The sequence below is a fragment of the Rhinolophus hipposideros genome (assembly GCF_964194185.1).
Source record: "Rhinolophus hipposideros genome assembly, chromosome: X".
NCBI classification, from domain to species: Eukaryota; Metazoa; Chordata; class Mammalia; order Chiroptera; family Rhinolophidae; genus Rhinolophus; species Rhinolophus hipposideros.
In genome coordinates this window covers 94,788,459-94,812,863 of record NC_138046.1, presented here as the reverse complement: position 1 = coordinate 94,812,863, position 24,405 = coordinate 94,788,459, and the positions used below count along the sequence as shown (strand labels likewise).

Genomic DNA, 24,405 nt, shown 5'->3' with positions numbered 1-24,405 from the left:
TCTTTTGGCTGTTTAATTCTTGGTTACCTATAAAATCTGAAGTTTGGCCCGTAGACAACTTGAAGTCTTGCAGCTTAAAATCACTAGTTATAGGTGAATTCTCTGAAATAAGATTTTTAGAAATGAACTTAATTGCTGTTAGTGACAAGGTTAAATATCCTGTTAACTTTTCAAAATATGCATGTTTGGGTTTAGAATATATCTGGAAAGATCTTTGCTCTTGAGAGATGCAGTACTTGAGACTAAAATGTGGCCTTCAGATACAAACCAGGAAGACAAGAAATAACAGGTGTTGGCGAGGATGTGTAGCAAAGGGGCTCCTTGTACACTGTTGGTGGAAATGTTCAGCTACTGTAGAAAATAGTATGGAGGTTCCTCAAAAAATTAAAGATAGAGCTACGTTATGACCCAGCAGTTTTACTTCTGGGTATCTATCTGAAGAAATCCAAAACTAACTTGAAAAGATATGTACCCTCACATTCATTGTAGCACTATTTACCATATCTAAGATGTGGAAAAGAAACTGTGGTGTGTGTGTATGCGTGTAAATATTATTCAGCCATAAAAAAGAATGAAATCTTGCCATTTTTGACAACATGGATGGACCTTGAGGGCATTATGCTTAAGTGAAACAAGTCAGAGACAGATACCCTATGGTCTGTCTTATGCGTGGAATCAAAAAAAAAAAGCTTAGCTCATAGATACAGAGAACAGATTGGTGATTGCCAGGGGTGGGGGTGTGGGGTAGGAGAAAGGGGTGAAGGGAGTCAAAAGGTTTAAAAAAATAATCTATTGAATGTCAAAAAAGGGAAGAAACCAGGAAGCTTATTCTATTTTGCATGTATCCCACCGTCCAGGGCTTGTTTATACATCCTAATAAATGTCTAAGCTTAGCTATCATTCTTCTTTTGTATGAAATTTCCTCTTGGGAAATGCATTTTAAAGAATTAGTCGCTATTCTGCTCCTTGGGGGGCAGGGGCTACACTGGTAAATTCCTTAAGAGCAGAAAGTCTGGTTTACTATTCTCTTTCTCTTTTCAGGGTCATGACATAGAGTCGGAATTCAATAATGCCACCAAGACAAACAAGTTATATTTTTCATAGATTTATTTTCCCCGACTCTGCCTTTAATTATTCAACTAGATTTCACCTATATAAATATGTTTTAAGGAATGGCCAAGGATGTAGAGACCCTTGAATAATACCCTTGAGAATATCTGAGTTGATTTGATAAGATTGCATATGCTTTAATCATCAGTGATCTTTTTGAATAGGCCAACTGTTCTTTATTGAAATTTAACACCTAATGCCAGAGATAGAAACAACATTATGCATGTCACTCAGTGGTACTTGAGGTGATTGGTACTGGTCTGATTCTGAACTGTTACATTGGCTTCATTAGGTTGGTTATTCTATACCATCTCTTAGGTCTTTTCTCCTCTATTCCTACACACACTAACTTGGCCTAGTGCTCATCCTTATCCTTCAAGGTACAACTCAAATGTTTGTTCGTCTGAGAATTTTTTGCAGATATCCTCTACCCTTATCTAACTTATTTGCTCCCTTTTCCAAACTTTTTATTAAGGAAAAAATCAAACATACACAGATGTAGATACACTAGCTTTAATTCACGGCCATTCTTTTTAACGTACCCTCCATTTTGAAGCAAATTCCAGACAGCATTTCATCTTAAATATTTCAGTGTATCCCATTCTAATTTATATGTTTTTACTTGGTGCCCACATTGCCTTTCTTTATTGTAAGTTACAGGTTTTTACTGCACTTCTTAGATATTCTCTTATTCTGCTTTGTAGATCACTTACGACAATAGCTAATACTTAGCACTTATATGTGAGGAACTGTTAAATTGCTTCACGTACATAAATTTTTTTGGGGGGGGAAGGGGAACAGGACTTTATTGGGGAACAGTGTGTGCTTCCAGGACTTTTTCCAAGTCAAGTTGTTGTCTTTTTCAATCTTAATTGTGGAGGGCGCAGCTCAGCTCCAGGTCCAGTTGCTGTTGTTAGTTGCAGGGGGTGCAGCCCACCATCCCTTGTGGGAATTGAACCGGCAACCTTATGGTTGAGAGGACACGCTCCAACCGCCTGAGCCACCGGCCCGGCCCCATAAAGTCTTTATATTCTTAGAATAGCCCTAAAAGGTAGATACTATTGTCCCCATTTTATATGTAAAGAAACCAAGGCATAGATATTAAGGAACATGTCCAACTTGGACTCCTGGTTAAGTGGCATAGCAGGTATTTAAACTGAGGCAGTTTATTTTCAGTCTGTATTCTTAACCACTACACTAGATGTCTTGAGTGAATGAGCTCTGTTAGCATTTTTTCCCTGTTAGGTGTTTGACCTTTTTGCCTTGAATTTGCCAACAGCACATAGGTCTTATTTGTTCCTTCATAAAATACAGCTAGAAGGGATCTTAGCATGCAGCTTTCCCATTTTAAAGATAAGGTTCCCTTCACTTCAGCTCTTAAACTTTTTTTTTTCTTTTCCCCTTTTTCCACCTCTCCCTCCCACCCCCCTCCCACTCTGGTTTCAAGCCGTTGTTTCTCAGTCTAGTTGTGTAGGGCACAGTTCCCTGCCCATGCTGGTGTTATAAGCCTTGTGCTCCCCCCGGCTGAGGTAGTTGGGTGCCAGTTGTCGGTCGGTAGCTCTTGCTGGCGGCCGGCAGCTCGTGGCAGCACATGGTAGTCCATGGCTGCTCACACTGGCTGCTGGCCACTCACACTGGCCACTGGCCACTCGTGGCGGCACGCCGTAGCCCACGGCAGCCCAGCTCCAGGGAGAGCCATTGTTCACAATCTTAGCTGTGGAGGGCGCAGCTTACTGGCCCATGTGGGAATCAAACCGTTGACCTCGGCGTTAGCGCAGCTCTCCAACCACCTGAGCCACCGGGCCAGCCCCAGCTCTTAAACTTTTGTGATCTGTCCAAAAAAATCACTGATCTCTGGCTTGTTTGTTTTATTAATAGTGTCTCAGTATAATAAGGGGGTGAGTGCCATGCTTGAGATAAAATGTTTTATTTTTAAGTGTTGTATACTACAGTTACAATTTTTAGTGTTGAGTTTTCATTTTTGCTTTAACATTCTATAAGTTTTTCCTTTGAGTGTTAGCCTTCATGATATATAGCAGAGTGTTATTTTGAACCTTAAGGATTACTTGTACAAAAATGGACAGACTTTAAAGGGTAGTTTTTCTTGTGGATCTCTCTTAATTGAATTTACATATGTAAAACTATGTTACAGAAACAATGCAGATGTTCATCACCTAATGAATGCATAAATAAAATGTGTACCATTCAATGGAATACTTTCTGACAATGAGAAGAAATGGAGTTCTGGTCAAGATGGTGGAGTAGATAAATGCTGTGCTTGCCTCCTACCATGACCACTTCAAATTACAACTAAATTATAGAACAGTCAACCTGGAAGACCATTTGAAGATTACCTGAACAGAAGTCCTATAACTAAGGATATACAGAACAAGCCATGTCGAGACTGTTAGGAGGGGCAGAGATGCAAAATGGGCTGGCCCCACACTTACATATGGTGGTTGAAAATCAGGAGGGCTATCTTGGCTGTAGAGGTTCCCCCCTGAGAAGCGAGGGGTCCCAGCTCCCCAACCCGGAGCACCAGTTCCAGGAAGAGGAGCCCCCACAAAATCCAATTGTGAAAATGAGAGTGTATTTAATCACCAGTTAGAAGGAAGGTTGCTGGAAACCCAGGTATCCTCTTAAAGGGCCCACGTACAAAGTCTCATTCTCAGGCACTCACCCTTGGATCCGGTGGAAGGATGGCAACTCAGGAGGCTCCAGAGACATACTGGGAGAGAGTGAGTTGTGTAGCTTCAAAGTGAGGGCTGGAGACACCGCCCTGTCCCTGTATTGAGCCTTTCTCTGGTGTAGCTGGCAGGAGAGCACCATCTTTCCTGTTGAGCCCTCCCTCCACTCTGGTGACTCCTTGAGATACTGCCTCACTCAACTCACTTACTGCCTGGGACTCTTTCAGTGGCTGAGCTTTGTGGACATCCAGTGTCAGACCTCGGGATGCCCTGAGCCTTTTGCTGAGCTGCCCCAGACCCGGTAGGTGTTGGCCTTGGTTCCCAGCATTGCTATCCCACACGCCTCTAGGTCCAGCATAGGCAGCTACCAACCACGGATTGCTTTGTAGCTCTGGTCCAGTCACTGGCAGCTACTGACCTTAGCTTGCAACAGAGCCCCTGGAAAGAGGTCTTAGAACCAACATGCCTGGTGGCTGGCTTCAAATTACAAGAGACCAGCCAAATAGCCCCACTGCACCTCACCCAAAGGGTGGTCTCAGCAGGCATCAGTGCCTGCTGGAGCAAATCGTGCTTCAGGGTGTCAGCCCTTGCCAAGCAGCTCATAGGCTGTGGATGTGGCCAATCCTCACAGTCAGTCAACCTGAGGGTCAGTCCTACCTACTGATGTGCCAACAGCAATCAAAGAACAGGAAAAAAATTCAGAAAAAGAACTAAGTGAAATGGAGGCAAACAGTTGATCAGATACAGAGTTCAAAACACTGGTTATAACAATGCTCAAGGAACTTAGAACATTGACAAAGAGATAGTAGGCATAAAAAATGACATAGAAACCATTAAAAAGAACCATTCAGAAATGAAGAATATAATAACTGAAATGAATGCTTTAGATGGTATTAACAATAGATTAGATAAAGCAGAGGATCGAATCAATGATTTGGAAGAAGAGATAGTAGAAAACAATCAGGACAGCAAAATAAAATTTTTTTAAAATGAGGACAGTTTAAGGAACCTCAGGGACAAAATCAAGCATAACAATATGGGACTCAGGGATACTGGGAAGAGAAGAGAGAGAGCAAGGGATAGAAAGGCTATTTGAAAACAGTCAGTAACCACAAAATGGCCTCAGGGTTTTTGAAAAATAATTTGGGGAACGTAATAATGTTGTAAAGATTTTGTGGGGTATCTGATGGACACAGGTCCCATTTGGGAGACCACCTCAGGGAAGATGTAGATGCTTGATCAATGTACTGTACACCTGAAGCTGAACAATAATGCCAACTGTAATTTTATATATATAATGTGATGGCTCGGTGCGATGTCCGAGGGATAGGGAATGGGGGCAGGGGGGTCCACAGTGTGAGGGACATAAATGATGAACGTCTAAGTATTACCTTGTGTTGTGAACCTGAAACTAAAAAAAAAAAAAAAATTAAAAAAGAAAAAGAAAGGCTATTTGAAGAAATAATTACTGAAAACTTCCCTAACCTGGTGAAGGAAATAGACACACAAGTCTAGGAAATGCAAAGCATCGCAAACAACATGAACCCAAAGAGGCCCACACCAAGACACATCATAATTTAAATGCCAAAGGTCAAATACAAAGAATTTTAAAAGCAGGAAGAGAAAAGCAGTTACCTACAAGGAAGCCCCCATATGACTGTCAGCTGAATTCTCAACAGAAATGTTGCAGGCCAGAAGGGATTGGCACGAAATACTCAAAGTGATGAAAAAGCAAGGACCTACAATCAAGACTACCCAGGAAGGCTATCATTTAAAATTAGAGAGGTAAAGAGCTTCCCAGACAAGAAAAAATTGAAGGAGTTTGTTACCTCCAAACCAGTAATGTAAGAAACGTTCAAGGGACTTCTTTAAGAAGAAGAAGAAGGCGTGAGGGGAAAGAACATAAATATGAATAATAAAATAGCAGTAATACATACCTGTCAATAATTACATTAAATGGTGTGTGAAGAAAAGGCTTCATTCAAAAGACAGGGTAGCCAATGAATGAGAAAACAAGACCCATACATAGACTGTCATTTCAGATCGAAAGACACGCAGACTGAATGTAAAGGGATGGAAAAGATACTTCATGCAGTTGAAATTGATTTTTAAAAAAAAAGCTGGAGTAGCAATACTCAGACAAAATCGTCTTTAGAAGAAGGGTGGTAATAAGAGACGAGGACATTTCATAATTATAAAACGATCAATACAACAAGAGGATATAACTCTTGAAAACGTAGGAGCACCTAAGCATCTAAAACAAATGTTTCTGGACATAAAGGGAGAGATTGACAGTAATACAGTCATAGTAGGGGACTTTGACATCAATGGATAGATGTTGCAGGCAGAATCACCAGGGAAACAGGTGCCTTTATGACACATTAGACCAGATGAATTTAGTTGATACTTTTAGACCATTTTATCCAAAAACAGCAAAATGTGCATTCTTTTCAAGTGCACATGGAATGTTTTTCCAGGATAAGACCACATGTTAGGCCACAAAACAAATCTCAATAAATTTAAGAAGATTGAAGTCATATTAAGTGTGCTGTCTGACCAGTGGGATGAAACTGAAATCAATTACAAGGAAAAACAGAAAAACACAAACACACGGAGGCTAAATAAATATGCTACTAAATAGTGAGTTAACAATGAAGTCAAGATAAAAATCAAAAGATACCTTGAGACATGTGAAGAAGAAAACACTGTGACCCATACATCTATGTGACACAGCAAAAGCAGTCCCAAGAGGGAAATTGAGTCTAAACAACCCAAAATATTAGTGAAACTAAGAAAAGACAAATTCATGAGCTTTTAACCAGGTTCATCAAGAGAAGAGAGAGGACCCAAATAAATCACATCAGAAATGAATGAGCAGTGATAATGGACACCGCAGAAATACAAAGGATTTGCTGTGAACAATTTACATGCCAACAAATTGGATAATCTGTAAGAAATGATTAAATTCCTAGAAACATACAACCCTCCAACACTGAATCAAGAAGAGACAGAAAATGAACAAACTGATCACTAGTAACGAAATGAAATCAGTAATCAAACTCCCAACAAAAAAGTCTTGAACTGGGTGGTTTCACAGGTGAATTTTACCAAACATTCGAAAAATTAACACCTGTCCATAAACTATTCCAAAAAATTCAAGAGGAGGGAAGGTTCCCAAGCTTAGTTTATGAAGCCATCATTACCCCGATTTCAAAACCAAAGACATTACAAAAAATGAAAATACATGCTAAAATCCTCAAAAAAATAATAGCAAACTGAATTCAACAAGACATTAATAAGATCGTACACCATGATTTGGTGGAATTTTTTTTTCTGGAATGCAAGGTTGGCCAAATATCTGTAAATCTATTAACACACACATAAAACGAACGATAAAAATCTATCAGCAGATGCAGAAAAAGCGTTTGACAAAATCATGGATGCGCAACTGGAATAAGTGCATTTGTCAACGTGGATGGACCTAGAGGGTATTGCACTAAGTGAAATGCGCCGGACAGGAACGCCTTGACATTTCACTTATGTTTGGACTCTTAAAAAAAAAAAAAAAGAACAAACAATAAAAACAGACTCATAGATACAGAGAACAAACTGATGTTTGCCAAATGGGAAGGGGATTGGGTACCTGGGGGGCGGAAATGGAAGAGGTTAAGAAATTGCTGGTTACGGATTAGTCACAGGGATATAAAGTACAGCATAGAGAATAAGATCAATAATATTGAGATAATGATGTGTGGTGCCAGGTGGATACTAGACTTACGGGGGGGGGTCACTTCGTAAATTATGTAAATGTCTAACCATTATGCTGTACGCCTGAAACTAATATAAAATAATATTGAATGTCAACTGTAATTCAAAAATAAAAAAATAAAAGGAAATGGGAGTAATGATACATGCTACAACTTGGATGTACCTCACAGCAATTATGCTAAGTGAAAGAAGCCAGTCACAAAAGACTCCATATTGTATGATTCCAGTTATGTGAAAAAAATCCAGAATAGGCAAATTTATAAAGACAAAAAGTAGATTAGATTGGGGCTGGGGGTAAGGATGGGGAGGTAAAGGGTTGTGACTGCTACTATTGGGCATGGTATTTATTTTTGGGTGATGAAAATGTTCTAAAGTCGATTGTGGTGATAGTTGTACAACTCTGAATAAACTAAACGCAATTGTTATTTTAAAATGATACGCAATTTAAAATTTAATGAAGATAATCCTATGACTAAAAGTAATTTCAAATTCTTTGGTTTCCTTTTAAAATTTTTTACATTTGTGACTTCAGGTAACTGGAAAATCAGGTTAAAAGAGAAACCACTGGATTCACATTGAAAATGATAATTATTGATAATATGTCTGCCTTGCTTAAAATGTTGACTAAATGAATTCTTTGTTTTTAGTGTTGGATCAGCATTTCATGATTGTATTAGTGACTTTTAAAAGTGTTAACTAATTGGTGAAGGTTGGTAAGAGTTGGTAATAGGTAACTGAGTTGTTAAGCACTCACTTAAGAAAGAGTAGACTGATAAGTAGACGTACTTTCTGTGATGTTTGCTGTGTGATTGTTGTGTCTTAATATTTTAAGTCAACGTTGCTCACTTGCTTTTTAGTAATAGGTTGATTTTGTTTAGGCCCTGGAATTGACTGGGACTTCTCACAGTTTGTAAGGATTTAATAAAGGAATATTTAACTAAAAGTCTCTTTCTAGAAAAGCTACCTGAGTGTGTATACACTATAAATCTCAGTGTTTTGAAGGATTATAGTGTAAATAACTGAATATTAACTTTACCAATCAAAAGGTATTAGTGACAAGGGAAATGGACTTTGACTCAACAAAAGAAAGACTTGCTGACAGCAATGGGCTTCACAGTGTTGTAACAGAAAATGTTCAAGGGGACATTAGATGTAGAAATTCCTTACAATTGGAGCGGTTAATTGACTACTCTTAGTAGTCTTTGAGCACCTCTCTCATTCCCAGCAAGGTTTTAGCCTTCAAAATACCTCTTTGGTGCCCTTTTTGTGCTCAAGTTAAAGCAAATATTTTCTTTTTAAACCAAATCTTTTTTTAAATGATATTCTTAAACATTAGTACGTGTAATTTGGACTACCTGGATAATTGCCTCATCGTCAAGAACTGCCACACCATTTCAGTATTTATGTTAGCTTTGTGTTTTTAATGCATTGGTGCTCAGTTGTATCATTTGATTTGTGGGATAATGAGAACAAAAGCAGTCTTAACATATAAATGATGCATTGGTGCAAGGGACAAATGATGTCACAGCATACCATTTTGTACAGTGATGTAGTAATTCAAGTAGGAGAGCTCAGTCTCCCATGTGGCATTTGATGGTGGTAGGATAGCCATGCAAAACTCAAAGGAACCCATGCCTTAGCAGTCAGTAATCGTGCAGCCATCTCATGTTAATACTAATATTTATGTTGGTATTTAGTTTGTAAATTTGTAGAGGAGCAATAAGCATAAGGAGTTTAATTCTAATTTCATTTTTGCATATATTTAACCAGCATTAAAATAGAGAATAATTTAAATTGTTTTTTTAAAATTCTGTTAGAACCAGAATTGGTAAACTTGAGCCAGCTTAGTATTATTGATAGAAATCTGGTGCTGGGAGTCAGATGGCTGAAACTAGGCCGTCAAATCCATATTTACTAGGTTTTCCCCTATTTGTTAAATGAAAAATGTGCTTACATTTCTACCCAAACAGTGGTTCATTTGTTTATTCTTTTGCTCAACAGTTTCATAACACTGAGTAATTTTGATGTTTTATTACTGTCAATAGTCTCCCTATTGACACTTATTCTTTAGAGACAGCATAAATTCTGACAATACTGTAGTATGAATTGTATTACATATGATCAGATATCTTTGTAACTTTGAAAAATATGACAAAATTTTGAAATACAGTAGGATTCTATGTTAATGCAATAGAATAATAAAGCAGCTATATTAGTATAGCTGTTAAGGCTGATCATTTATTTTAAAGGTCAACCTCAGTAATTGTGGTATATATATCAGAAGCATAGAATCCTGGTAATAATAGTTGTGAAAACACTTTCCTTCTGGACTGATCCAGAGATCATATTCATAGGAAGCCAGGAAGGTTTCAAAATAAGAATTGTCAAGATTGCATAATAATCTGATTAGCATTTTGAAGGGAGAAATCACCAGCACTTTGTTAGAACACCTAGTATTTATTGGGTGCCTTCTGTGTGCATGGCACTTTAAATGCATTCTCCCATTCAAGCTTCCCAACAACTAAAGGTCTTAACCACCTTGTGAGAGACAAAAATAATACTCAGAGATTAAACATTATCTGTTACAGGCATATCTGTTACATTGCAATTGCTGAAAAACCTCATGTTCTGCAAAATCACGCAACAAAATAACAGAATTTAAGGGGGAAAATAGGATTGAGAGTAAATGGATCACTCAAAAGCTATGCAACTTTGTAATTAGAGCAAGAACAATAAAAATTCAAATCAAGAGCACAGTTAAAAGATCCTAAATTCCTGACAAACTATAATAAATTTAGGTTTTTTTTAAAGGTAATCTAATGGAATTCTCCCATATTAAAGGATCCTAAATTCTTAACTAGAATATAGTGTTGTTGTTGTGTGTTTTTTTTGAAAAAAAGATAGCCTAATGGAATCCTCCCATATTGGGAAGGGTTGAAGTTACTGAGTTACGGACGCAAGGCTGAAATAAAATGCCCAAAGAGCAGGGAGAACAGTGTAAGTACTTCCAACACAGAACATTTGGCCAGACTGAACCTAGAAGAATTTTTGAGTTGATGACTGTCAGATCCATACCTTTATCCGCCACCCTTATGCTGCATTCAGCTGCTGTTATTTGATGCAGCACATTATGTGTTGAGGTGAAAATTACGAACTACACGTTATGTAGCAGAACAGACTTCATATTGAACAAGTATTTTTCACTTCAAAACCTGCAGTGTTCTATCCTCGGTACAAAATTACAAATAGTCTTTAAAGTGTCACCCCTTCAATGGAATGTTATTTGAGAGGAAGAGTAACTAATACTTGACATCTTCTGGCATTGAAAGATAATTGTTACTCATTTAATCATCACAGCCATAGCCTTGTATCCTCAGGTGAGGAAACTGAGTTGCAAAGAGGTTTGAGAACTTTGCACAAGATTATATAGTAAGTACCAGAGTAGAAATTATATCCACATATTTCTTGTAAAACTTGCTTTATGCCACGCTGCTGCTGGCAAAATAATTGCCTTTAACACAGGAGTGGTTGACTAACACATAATAGGATTCAATCAGTCATTCTATTTCTCCCCTCTGTTGTCTCCTCCTGTAGCACTGAAATAGACAAAAAACAGTGATGTAAAATGGCAAGGGGCATGTAGCATGGCAGAGCTGTTGGTACCAAGGTGTCTAGATTTAGAGTCTAAATTTGCTAGCTTTGTCCTCTGTTAGCTATTTTGTCCTAGTCAAATTACTTGTATGTAACTCAGCTTTTCTCATCTGTAAGAAGGTAATAATGAGTACTTACCTCTTAGGATTATTATGCATATTATATAAATTAATAAATCAAGATGCTTTAAATTATGCCTGGCACATGGTAAAGACTCAATGTTAACTGTTACTTGTATTGCACCCCTGCAGCATTGTTTCTTACTTCCTTTTTGGTTCTTTTATTCCATACTATTCTAATCTTTCTCCTGTCTCCCCATCTCCATTATCATTGATTTGAAATAAATCTAGATTTTACTTCATGAATATTGATGTTTTTAGCACTTAAGTTTTCATTGATGTTTTGGATGCTTATTGTTTGTAGGGCTGTATAATTTACAAGGTAGTGGTTTGGGAGGACTTCTAATTTGTTTCTTAAGGTAAGTGCTGTGGAGCAGAGTACATAGGTATGCTATTTGAGTCTCATTTTTGTGTGCGTGAATTTCTTGACTTTTATATATACACATTAAAAAAAAGTGTTACAGTATATTTCAGTGACATGATCTTGCCTTTGTTTTGTCTTTAAGGAAAATTCAGAATTTTTATAATTTGTAGATGGCAGGATTTTATATCAGGAAAACCAACTGAGGAACTTAGTAAGTGGCTTGAATATGATTGTTGTGCCAAAATAAACCTATTTAATTTCCACATATTTGTGTATTTCTCAAATTTCCTTCAGTTGATTTCTAACTTTATTCCACTGTGTTTCCTTTAAAAAAAAAAAAGTTGCTGTATTAAAAACATTTTGGTAGAGTTCATCTTGGGGGTGGGGGTGTGATGAGATTAATGGTAGATTTTTTTTTTTTTTTTGGTTATTTTTCAACATTAATGTATGGCATGGTGGTTAAAACTGTAGACCCCTGGATCTTTGTACTGCCTGGGTTGAAATCCTGGCTCTTCTACGTAACTAGTTCATTGACTCTGCCCGGGTTTCTTTACTTCCGAAACGGGGTTAACGATAAACTTGTTCTGAGGATTAAATAAATTTGTACATATAACTTGGAATAGTAGTGTCTGATACAAAACACTCAAATATTAGCTATTACAATCACTTTTAATAAGAAAATTGTTATTTAAATGTTGAGGTAAATTGTTATTTAAAAGTTGTGATGGTATTGAAATTGGGAAATGAGAGACGACAGGAAAATAAGGGCTGATTGTGAATGACCTTGCTAGACTTACTGGGGTGCTAGATGGCAAGGGGTTTAGGGACAGGGTGGGAAAGGTGAAGGTATTAAGAAATACAAATTGGTTGTTACAAAATAGTCATAGGGACATAAACTAAAGCATAGGGAATATAGTCAATAATACGTAATAAGTACCAAGTTTCCCTCAAAATAAGACCTAGTGGGACAATCAGCTCTAATGCGTCTTTTGGAGCAAAAATTAATATAAGACCTGGTCTTTCGTAAAAGGTGGAGAGGAGAAAGCCAGGAACTGTTTTAGAGATTGAAAGTGTTGGGAGATTAATTTAGCATTAATATACTGAACAGATTGGTAGTGTGGAGACCAGCCAAAGTGCTGTTAAAATTGGAGTCTAGCCTGGAGTGTAGGTGTAGTACTGAAAAGATAACATTGCACACATCATAAAAGAGGAATTGATGAAGATAGTAAAAGAGAGGGTTTGACTTTGTTTTTATCGCCCCCATTTTAGGTTTGAGCACCTACCTATTGTGTGCCAGTGAATCCTTGGGATTTAGTGATGAACAGAGTTCATACAGCTTCTGTTCTTAGGAAGCTTTTATTTTTTTGGTAGGGAGAGAGAGCATCACACAGATGCTGTGAAAGAAAGGTGCAGCTGGCTCTGAGCCTCAGAATAGGAGTATGTATACAGTTAGTCCTCCGTTAAATGTCGTTGGTAGGTTCTGCGATTTTAAGCTAAGTGACGTATAACAAAATCCAGTTTTACCATAGGCTAATTTCTATAAACAAGAGTTTATATCATCATCAACGTTACACGGAAAGGTTATTTGAGGACTTGCTGTACTTGAGGAATTCTGTCAAGAGAGTTGAAAGCTGATGAACCAGTGTGGGCAAAAAAACTAAGCAGACTGCCTTTGCGAAGGCCCCAGAGGTAGCAGGAGGAAGTACATTTTGAAGGAACCTAGGAGAAGGAAGGCAAATTGAGCTGGATTTGGAACTTGAGGCTGGAGTTGGGTGTTTTTGATGGAGCTTGTAGACCGTTAGAGAAGTATTTTGGTCTTTATCCTGATCTTTGAAGATTTTAAAGCAGGGTTTTGATTGTATGGTTTGCATTTTAATTAGACTCAGTGATCATTTCTAATGCAAAAAGATAAAACATAATTGAAGGGATGGTTTACAGGCTTGACAGTAACCATGCTTTTAAGAGAAAGAACAATCCCTTGTTCTTGACCCTGTTTTTTTCCTCTTAATTTTTCCCCTTTGAATTCAGAGAGAAGAACATCAGTATCTTGGGAGCTATAGTGAACCTTCATGGTATAATGGAAGAGCCAGCAGCTTTGGAGTCTAACAGGTGGTCTACCTGCCATGTTGGACAAGCTCACATAGTTAATCTTTTAGCTTCTGTTTACGTCTGTTAAATATTAGTGATAGCCATATGGGCTAGGTATCCGGATGATTAAATGAGGTTATACAAATAAAGCATTTGCTATTGTGCCTGACACAGAAGCGCTCATAACTTTTCTAGAATATACAAATTGCGATGGAACTGGAAAGGAGCCTATGATGTGATTTATAATAAGTGTATACCCGGGGTGCCAAAATGTATACACACGACTTGTATTCATCTTTTGTTACCGGTATATATTGACTATCACAATTTTAATAATAGTTTTTTCCTTTCTTAAAATGTGTATACATTTTTTGTGGCATATTTGGTCATTATCCTAGTTCCTGGCACAGAGTTTCTAAAACCCTTGGAATTTCCTAAGTGGTGAGAGCCTTAAAGGTGTCTTTTGTTATGTTAATGAGTGACTTGGGAAGTCCTAAGGATGGAGGTTGGTTGCTAGGGAACCAACCTTGTGATTGGAGTGTTGGAACTCTCTGGGGAGGAGAGAAGGACTAGAGATTGAGTTCAATCGCTAGTGGCCAAGGAGTGAGTTCATCGTGCCTAGGTAATGAAGCCGCCATAAAAACCCAAAAGGACAGAGTGCAGATAGCTTCCAGGATGGTGAACACATGGAAATTTGGGAAGAGTGGCTCCAGGAGTCTCCTCCTGGAGAGGGCATGAAGTTCCTTGTTCTTTCCACATACCTTGCCTTACGCATCTCTTCCATCTGGCTGTTTCTGAATTACATCCTTTTATAATAAACTGGTGATGTGGTAAGTAAATGTTTTTCTGAGTTCTGTGAGTCATTCTAGAGAATGAATCAAACCCAAGCTGGATCCTTGGAACAACCTCCAATCTATAGCTAGTCGGTCAGCAGCACAGGTGACAACCTGAACTCGATCAGCGTCTTAGTTGGGGAAGAGGGCCGTCTTGTGGGACGGAGCCCAGCTGGGATCTGATGCTGTCTCCATCCGAGTCGAGAATGTCGGAATTGAGTTGAATTGCAGGACACTCAGCTAGTGTTGCAGGGAACTGATTGGTGTGGGGAGAAAATCCACACGTTGTAATTGGATACAGAATTGTAGAGCCACAGAGAAACTTTGAATGGAATGGACCCACAAGTCTACAGAAATAATTCCTCGGATAGCATAAATGCTGAAAGCTGTTCCCCCCTTCCGCTGTTCCCCCCTTCCCCCGTTCCCCCCTTCCCCCGTTCCCCCTTCCGCTTTTTCTCTCCCTCCCCGCCCCCACATCCTCATCTTGGGTTTTTTTGTGGTATTTTTCCTTTATTGGGGAACAGCGTGCCTCTCCAGGGCCCACCAGCTCCAAGTCTCCGTCCCCCAATTCAGACGTGGAGGCCGCAGCCCAGCTCCAAGTCCAGTCACCATCCTCAATTCTTAGTTGCAGGGGGCGCTCTCCAACCAGCTGCGCCATCCGGCTGCCCCTCTGGAAGCCCAGCGGCAGCTGGTTGCCTTCAATCTAGTTGTGGAGGGCGCAGCTCACTGGCCCAAGTGGGAATCGAACCACAACCCTGTAGTTCAGCGCTTGCGCTCCAACCAACTGCGCCATCCGGCCGCCCGCTGAAACCTGTTTTGCCTTACCCCTAGGGTGGTTATGGATCATAGTTTCTGAATATAATTGTGAGATGGGTTATAAGCAATGTAAGTAGTTGAGTAATTAGTTAAAACAAATAAAATAGCAGTGTTTGCAAATGAGGTTATCTAAAAATCAGAGTCAGGATTATTCCCCAATAATTATTTTCCACTCACATTTCAGTGTGTTTTCTTAGAAGGTATTTTAAAAAACCCAGAAGTCCGGATAACGTTCAGATTGTCTATGCGTAACTATCTTGTTATTTTGTGTGCTGCTTTATACCGATCGGGGCAATTTCTGTGTGTCCATCAAAGTGTGTCAAAGCCACAGTAATACTCTGTGTGTGTCATTTCCTACGTTGTGGTAAACTACCGTGTAAGATAGGATATCTTTTCTTCCAGACAACAATGCATAAAGACTTCGCCTTTAAGCATATTGAATCTGTCATAGAAATAGAAATTCCAATTTAAAATTCAAAAATGTCTTAAGTACTGTTGGCTTAAAAATAAGTGTTTTCATACTCCAAAGTGGTGGTTATTTTGAAATAAAGCTTAGTACTTAAAGATGCTTCGTATTGGATTATAAAAAAAATAGAACAATTTATTCACACATTTCACATTAAAATTTTAAATCAGTATAATTTACGTTCTGTATGCTAGTGTATTAATTACAAAATAATTGTTTAAAGTTTTCATTTCGTAGTCTGGCAAAAGTAGTGAGTTCTAGTGTTTGAAGACAAAGCACAGCTTGTATTTCACAGTTAGGTCTCAGCTCTGGTGAGTCAGGTATTTTAAGAAGGGAAAACGGGGTTATGGATGTCAGACATACATAAAAAGGCGTTAGAAAGGAAGAAAAATAATTGAGTAATTTTCTCCTTTGATTTTAACACATAAAACCAGAATAGGTAAAATTCACAAGTTAAGATAATTTCCGTGGATGAGTTTAAGGATGGTCTGTCAAATTGTTTTCTAAGAAACTCAATTCATTTTTCTGCTCAGTAAAGGAAATAATTTGTTGGAGTGCCAGCCTTGCTGTTACTTATCATCTCTATCCTCAGTCTGTAATGTTAATTCCACAAGAGCAGAGAGATTTACCTGCTGTGCACTGCCATATTCTCTTAGCTTTAAACAAATTGTGGCCCATGGTAGATGCTCAGCACATTTACAAAGAGAAGGGCCTCTTAAGTAGAGTATAGTGTATGTATGGAGTTGTGGAGGGTTTCAGTGTGTTGTATGAAAGGAGAGAGATTCTAGAATATAGGGAACTTTTGAGCAGAGATGGAATAATGACTGGGTAGAGAAGGACCATTCTTCTTTGTCCTGAGGTTTTTCTCTGGTATGAAGGATCTCCCATTTGAAAGCTGGTAGAGAAATTCAGTTCTGCAAAGTTTAAAATAACTATAAATGGTTTGCTGCTTACTAGTTTATTTAAAAGAGCATAATGCCAATCTTGATCCAGGTAAAGGGGGTGCTTTTCCCATTTTGGATGATGTTGATATACTAAGTTTGAATATGAAAAGAGTGCCCTGTGTACTAAAGGCAATCTAATATTGCCATTTTGTTTACATTCTGCATTGCTGAAAATCCAAGATGCCTTCTGGTAAAATGTGAATTGAGGGGGGAGGGGTACAACCGGCATCCTTGTACTGTTTTTCTAAAAATAAAGCTTTTCAGCCTTATGTAAAGCTTAAAACTTCATACAGTGAATTTTCACATTGTGATTTGTTGAATTGGAGTGTTCCTATAGAAAGTGGTTGTTAATTGTGGCAAATTTTACGTGATTTGAATAGTTACTGGAGTTTTCAATTATGTGTAGGGTACTCCTGCTTTGACTTGGTACAAAGTTTGGTCTAGCCCTGGAATTAGGTGTGCCTAAATTCCTGTGACTTGGAAAACAGGCTCCTATTAGAGCCTTGAGACTGCTTCTTTAAATCAAGTAAAGCAGTGTGATTCCCACTTGGGAATCCAGTGTGTTTCCTCCACTTGGATTAAATGGGATTTATTGAGAAAGGTAGCATTGTTGTTCTGGATAACCTAGTTGTAGCATACCTTGGATAACTTCTTTCCATTCAGACCTTTTCAAATTATATCTTAAAATATTCAAGTTTTTTCCTCAAATATTCAAGAACCCTGCATAGTACATTATAAAGAGGGAAAAGAAAGTTACAGTTTTTGAAAATTACTGTGTGCTTAGTGCTTGCAAAACACTTTTATTAAAATAATACTAGTGGCATTTTTGTGGCTAGCATTATCAGTTTTAATGACCTGAGAAAATTGTGAGAATGGTTGTTACTGGTCTTTGAGATAGGCAGCCTCTGGCCCCACCAACTGGCCCTGTGGGCCCACCACCGAAGAATCTGCCAAGCTCTTGCTATGCCATGAATGGTGCCTCCAGCGTCACTGCTGTGAGTAAAATACCTCAACCTGGGAGGGCTGCCCAGATACGAAACAGTTGTGTCTGCAGAATGCTCAACATGACCCCTGCTGACTGGAGTATCTTCAAGTACAAATTCTTCAGACCCCAGAAAGTCTGTCCTTTTTGTAGTAAAACTAATCTTTGGAGGTATTCTAAACCACTTTTCATGAACCAGTGAATATTCAAAGGAGAGCTAAATCTGAAGCCCCTACAAAAAACTTATCCCTATAACACGTGCCATACTGTATACAAACTTCTGCTTTTGTCAGTCCTCGACATTTGCCATCTCTGAATTTTCATGAATTTCTACTTCATGAGGGTAATTATTTTATATACACACTGGCAGCAGCATACAATAAAATACTTACTATGGGGTTTTTTGCTTAAAAAAAAAAAAAGACGTAGCTTCTGAGTGGCAGAGGTGGGAATTTGCACAAGACTGTGTTTGAGTCCAGAAATTAGTTTTGATTGCTCCATGTCGATTTCTTACTCTTAATCTCTCAGCCTGGCATATGGAGGAAAAAGTAGTGAATTTTTATGTGGTGGTAGAGAGATGGCTATTAAAAATAGCAGAAGAGCTGAGTATGCTATGCTGAGATCTGACATATCTGCCCAGCGGTACTGGATATCTAGAAATGTAGAGAACTTGACAGAGGTAGAAGAAACGGAGAAGTCAAGGGACAGAAAGGTGAGACTATAAGAGAAAGGGATGGCAAGCAGCTTGAGGGTTTGTCGATAGAAAATGATTTAGTTGTGTGGTCTGAGAGAAAGGTATTTTGTTTGCCGGGAGGGGTTACACACTCACCTTTTTCATTTACCTACTTTAAAGTTATTTTGTTTAAAAGGATAGTTCCTTTTGATAGTTCCATTGATGAGGTTGAAGTTTGAGGCATCACCCATTCGGGATTATGAGCCCAGGTTGGGGGACAAAAGGAAGAGATTTGGAGCAAATTTGAAGTAGAGAAAAATGATGTTAAATTGGTTAGCTGATGTTTGGAGTGGTAAGAAAAAATGTCCAAATAATTGCCAGCAGACCCAAAATAGCTAAAGAAAATGATAGGTGAGTTTCTTAAGGTTTTTTTGAATTGTTTAGTTCACATAAAACTTTTTGTAATGTAGGGTATATAAAAATGGAAAACAAAAGCAAAAGAGAGGCTGCTCAATCATGTGATCTTTTGTTTTTCCACTTTACATATGAAAAATTTTTCTGTCTGTTTTTAACCTCATCAATGCTTGATATTATCAGTCTTAAACTTTTTGTTATACCAGTTGACAAGTGAAACAATCTCTTATTAGAACCTCATCTCTGGGTTAAATGATTATATTTCAATTCGAGGTAAACCTTGGACTATTCTGGAGTAAATGGAAAGTGGGATCGCCTTACTTATAACAAAATACATACATATAACCAATAAGCTCAAGTTCTCAATCTCTTGGTACATTAGAACCAACCTGTGGGGGAGGTTTTCTGAGAAGTGCTGATGCCTAGGCTTCACTGAAATATATTGTAATTCATTGTCTCGAGAGAGGTTCGGACATCAGTGTTTTTTAAAGCACCTCAGATGATTTTACTAGGCAGTTAAGAACGCGACCCATTGGTCTAATGAATATAGAATTGAGAGTTTGGTGGCATTCCCCTACACACCTTTTTTGGGTAGCAAAGAATTCCATTGTTAAACAGTTGGGGTCTGTAGCTGTGGGACTACCTGTGGCCAAAACCTTGCTAAAAGTGGAAAGTCAAGGTCACTTGACAAATTCAATTGTATTGGAGTAGTAGTATGTAGTTTGAGCCCTCTCCAAAGAAAAATTCCCCCAAAGTTTTAACGTTTCTGTTAAGTATTATAACAGCTATATAAGATGTCAGAATGGTAGCAGCTTGGGGGAGAGGTGTTACACTTTGTGAGGGGTGTAAATGTCTAGTACGTTGCTTTGTATACCTGAAACTAATAAAACAGTAAAAACCACTTGTAAGCTTATTTAAAAACCATTTATAATGCCCTAGTATCAGTGATGAATGTTAGTTGTGCAATCATTCTTGAAGTGTTTTTAAAAATCCGATTTTATTACCTTGGTTTATGTCTTGAGTGTATACGTTTTTACAGTGTATTTAAGGCATTAGCAAATTGAAGACAGTTTTTGCCATTCCATAATTGAATGAAAAAGGTAACTGCTGTGTTTCCCTGAAAATAAGACTTAGCCAATCAGCTCTAATGCGTCTTTTGGAGCCAAAATGAATATAAGACCCGGTCTTGATTTTACTATAATATTGGGTATAATATGATATGATATATGATATGATATAATATTACACAAGGTCTTATATTCATTTTTGCTCCGAAAGACTCATTAGAGCTGATTGTCCGGCTAGGTCTTTTTTGGGGGAAACACGGTAAGTACCTTGGTGTAAAGCCTTTGGAATCTCAGGAGAAAACTGAAATATTATATCATAAGACTATACTTTTATGTTTTCTTGATATCAACAGCTGACATACCGTTATCAGTTTATTAAGCTGAATATAGCATTAATGAAACTTTAGCTTTTCACTTTGCCATCTATTTATATAGCCTCCTCCTTCCTAGATTCATTGGTAATATTAAATTTGGACAGTTTCTTAATTCATGTTTTTTGTATCTAAAACAAATGTGCTTTTTCCCCTTCTACTTGTAGGTTATGCAATGGTCTCTGCAAGATGGTTTATTCTTGAATTGGAGCTTTTTAAGACTGACAAATGCTGGTACTTCATCTTCTATAAGTGGACTATAATTTCTTTTCTCAAAACAACTACATAAGCAGACAAAATTGCAAAGATCTGCCCTGTGTCGAGTATGACAGCCACGACTCGTGGCTCTCCAGTAGGAGGGAATGAAAACCAGGGCCAGGCTCCTGACGGACAGTCTCAGCCCCCCCCTCAACAAAATCAGGTAGGACGTTTCAAATACTAAAGCTACACTGGTATGTCTGCTATGGGATACTTAAAGAATGGAGCATGTTTTGAATAATTTGTGAAAAACCATAAAACTTACTTTAGAAAAGTATGTTACTGTCTTAAACAGTAACAAGAAAGCTCAAGTGTTATAGATGGTGATGCTTGAGGCCCTCCTTTTCCGGTGTCTTACGCTGTTAGTCATCATTAAAATTAGGTGTTTAAGCCCTCTGTCAATTCTGGAGCCTATGGTTAGAGGCATGGACTAAAGTCATTGCTTGTGTTCAGTTTTCAGCTTTGCACCATGCTAGCTTTATGACTGGGTCAATTATGTAACCTCTAAGCCTCAGTTTTTCATCTGTAAAATGGAGATAACAAGAGTAACTTTCATAGTGTTGTTAAGAGAGTATCAAATGAAATGTTTGCAAAGAACTTAATAAAGATTTTACTTTATTATTTATTTTTTTGATTAAAGTTTTTTGGGGTGACAATTGTTGGTAAAGTTACATAGATTTCAGGTGTACAATTCTGTATTACATCATCTATATATCACATTGTGTGTTCACCACCCAGAGTCAGTTCTCCTTCCATCACCATATATTTGATGCCTTTTACCCTCATCTACCACCCCCGTGTCCCCCCTTACCCTCTGGTAACCACTAAACTATTGTGTGTCTATGAGTTTTTGTTTCTCATTTGTTTGTCTTGTTCCTTTGTTGTTTTTCAGTTTTATAACCCACATATCAGTGAAATCATATGATTCTCTACTTTTTCTGTCTGATTTATTTCGCTTAGCATAATCATCTCAAGTTCCATCCATGTTTTCGCAAATGGCACTATTTCATCTTTCTGGTATCAAGATTTTAATGCTGGTCTCAACTCACAGGGTGATATTCTTTTTACATTCTCTGGATGAATTTGCGTAAGATTCCTATTACTTCTTCATTAATCATATGGAAGATTTTACTGGTGAGAACATATGGCCTAGGGTTTTATTTGTCGAAAGGTTTTGATTGCAGATCCAGCTTTTTTTTTTTTTTAAATTAATAGGGGAATTTTTTGTGTGTCAGTAAATTGTTTTTCAAGGAATTTTGTCCATTTCATCTAGTTAAATTTATATCTTTTTTATTATCTTTTAATGTCTTAGAGTCTGTGGTAGTATCTGCTTTTTCACTTCTGACACTGCTAATTTGTGTTCTCTTCTAATCACTGTTTGCTAGGGATTTACCAGTTTCATTAAACCTTCCCCCAAACTTCTGCCTTTAATTCTGTATCCTGCCACCCCCCCCACCCCCGCCACGTATGCTTTTCCCTTATCTTTTTGTTCCTTTTACTTGCTCTGGATTTGGATTACTGTTCCTTTTCTCATTTCTTGAAATGGAAGTTTAGATAATTGATTTTCAGCCTTTTCTTTTTTTGTGTGTGTGATTTTGTCTTTTAATTATCTTAAGTATTATGATCAAATAATTGACAATTCTGTGCTGGTCTATTCTCTAATCCTTCTAGTGAGATGGCAAAGCACCGTTACCAATCATACATATAAAGTTCTACAGTTGTGTTTTTGAATAGCTGTTTAAAAGACAATCCCAACTCATGTTAGTCTGACTTAGTAAAGAACTCACGAAGATGGCTACTGTGTCTTTTCACACTGAATTGTAAAAGCATCTCACCTTATAGGTCATCTATAAAATGTGAGAAGTGTTAAATATTTTTTTATTTGTATTATACATAAACCAAACTAAAATGCCTTTCGTTACGTAAAAGGCCAATGGTTTAGATACACGGGATTTTAATTAAATTGGCATAGTTAGGACCAAAAAGATAAAGTGGGCACTGCCACCTTATCTTCAGCCCTTGCCTTTTAACAGGCTAATGAACACTTGAAACAGAATTGAGTCTGGCTGTCGTATAAGGCAGTGAAGGGACTTCCTCAGTATTTAACGTATTAATATAACCAGTTATACAAATCTAAATAGAAAACTCCATTTCAAAACTCCTATAGATTTGAAGATGGCATTTACCATCTCTGTGAAAAGTTGAACATGACTCATCACATCCAATCATAGCTTTAGAAGGGGGAAAACAGTAATAGGACTTGCTGACCCGAAATTACCATCACGTTCAAAAAGCTATTCATATCCATTTAACCACAAGCCAATCTTATTTCAATTAGGACTGCCCAAAAGAAATGAAATATCAGCCATTCATGATCTGAATTCTGGTATATGAGATCAATTTAAATATGGTACACATAAAAAAAATGTCACGAGACATTTCTGTATTGTAATAAATAAGGCAGTGGCCAACTATTATTCTTTAGTAGCCTTTTTGAGATACGCTGTCAAGTCTGCCCTTTCTGCAGTCTTCTTAATGCCAGCGAAGATCATTTTTGTTCCAGGGATGTACTTCTTGGGATTCTCCAAATACTCCATCAAGGTGTCCTCTCCCCAGGTGATACCTTTGTTCTTGTTGGCATCCGTGTAAGAAAATCCAGGGGCCTGACCAGTCTTTCACCCAAACAGACCGTGGAGATTTGGCCCAGTCTTGTGCTTGCCTCCCTTTTCCACAGTATGACACTGGGCGCACTTCTGCACAAAAATCTTCTTGCCTTTCTCAACATCACCCATTTTTAAATCGCTCTTTCGTTGGACACGAAACGCAGTCCCACACTCGCAAGCCGGATGTCCCGCTCTCTAAGCCCAAGGACACGCCGGTCCAAACCTAAGTACCGGTGTTGGTGCAACCAAACTCCCAGCCTTTTCTAATGTATCCAGTTTTGTATTGGGAAATAGTAAACCAAATAAGACAAGCATTAAAACTTGTGATATGCACATGAATCACAAGCATGCTGCTTATAGTTGGTACATGCTTATTGTAGAATTCTGCATAGATAAGTTTTTAGGCAAAATTATGGTAATTGTAGGATGTATCATTATATTTGTCATTTGAGGATAAGGTCTTAGTGTTCAGCTATAAAAGATTAGATACTCTCTATTACAAGTATGTACTCTTCCTCCCTCCCTTCTTCCTTCCTTCCCTTTCTTTCTCTCCCTCTGTTAATTTAAAGAAGTGAGCGAGTCAGGTTTTGAATTTTTTCCCCAAATAAATGTGTCAACTTTATTTCTTTTTCTCTCCAGTTCCCACTTTTAAGACATAAAAGTACTTAAGTATATATGGTCACAGGTCTTGGACAGAGTTAAGTTTTTCCTGTGTCATAAATTTGTTAGCCAGTATTCAGGTTTCTTTAAACATAGTCAAAGGTTGGATGCCAGAAGTTTCTATTTTTAAACTAGGAGCTAGCATTAAAGTTCCAGTATCTTTGCTCTCTTTTTTCTGGTTCATACCTGCATTGTGCATGGACATTTGGGGCTTGCATGGCTTTAGACAAAATTAAACCTTTACTCTAACCTTAGTTTTATTTAAGATGTACTTGATAATTCTTAGAGCTCTTGGGTTTGTGATATTCAGCTTAATATTATGCCATCTACATTATTTTTTCTTCTAATAATAGCTCTTTACGTTTTGGAAGATGAATGGCTAGTAATTTAAACAACAAAGGAACAAAGTAAATCACATTATTAACTGTCTTGTAGAGTCCCTGCTCTTTCACTTTCTTATTCTCTACTTTT

General features: G+C 37.8%; 1 protein-coding gene and 1 pseudogene across 5 annotated transcripts in view; one reads left to right on the top strand and one right to left on the bottom strand.

The window, feature by feature from the left end:
* Nucleotides 1-24,405, top strand: part of USP9X (ubiquitin specific peptidase 9 X-linked) — a 128,336-nt gene that overhangs the window by 11,416 nt on the left and 92,515 nt on the right. For all 4 annotated transcript variants that reach the window (XM_081043818.1, XM_081043817.1, XM_081043815.1 and 1 more), the window contains one exon: nt 20,521-20,774. In XM_081043818.1, coding sequence (XP_080899944.1) covers nt 20,679-20,774 — 96 coding nt within the window. In that variant the 5' untranslated portion in view covers nt 20,521-20,678. The remainder of the gene's footprint in view (nt 1-20,520; nt 20,775-24,405) is intronic.
* On the bottom strand, nt 23,078-23,452 carry LOC308494192 (cytochrome c-like; annotated as a pseudogene). The gene has a single exon. The product of its transcript is annotated as a cytochrome c-like (transcript).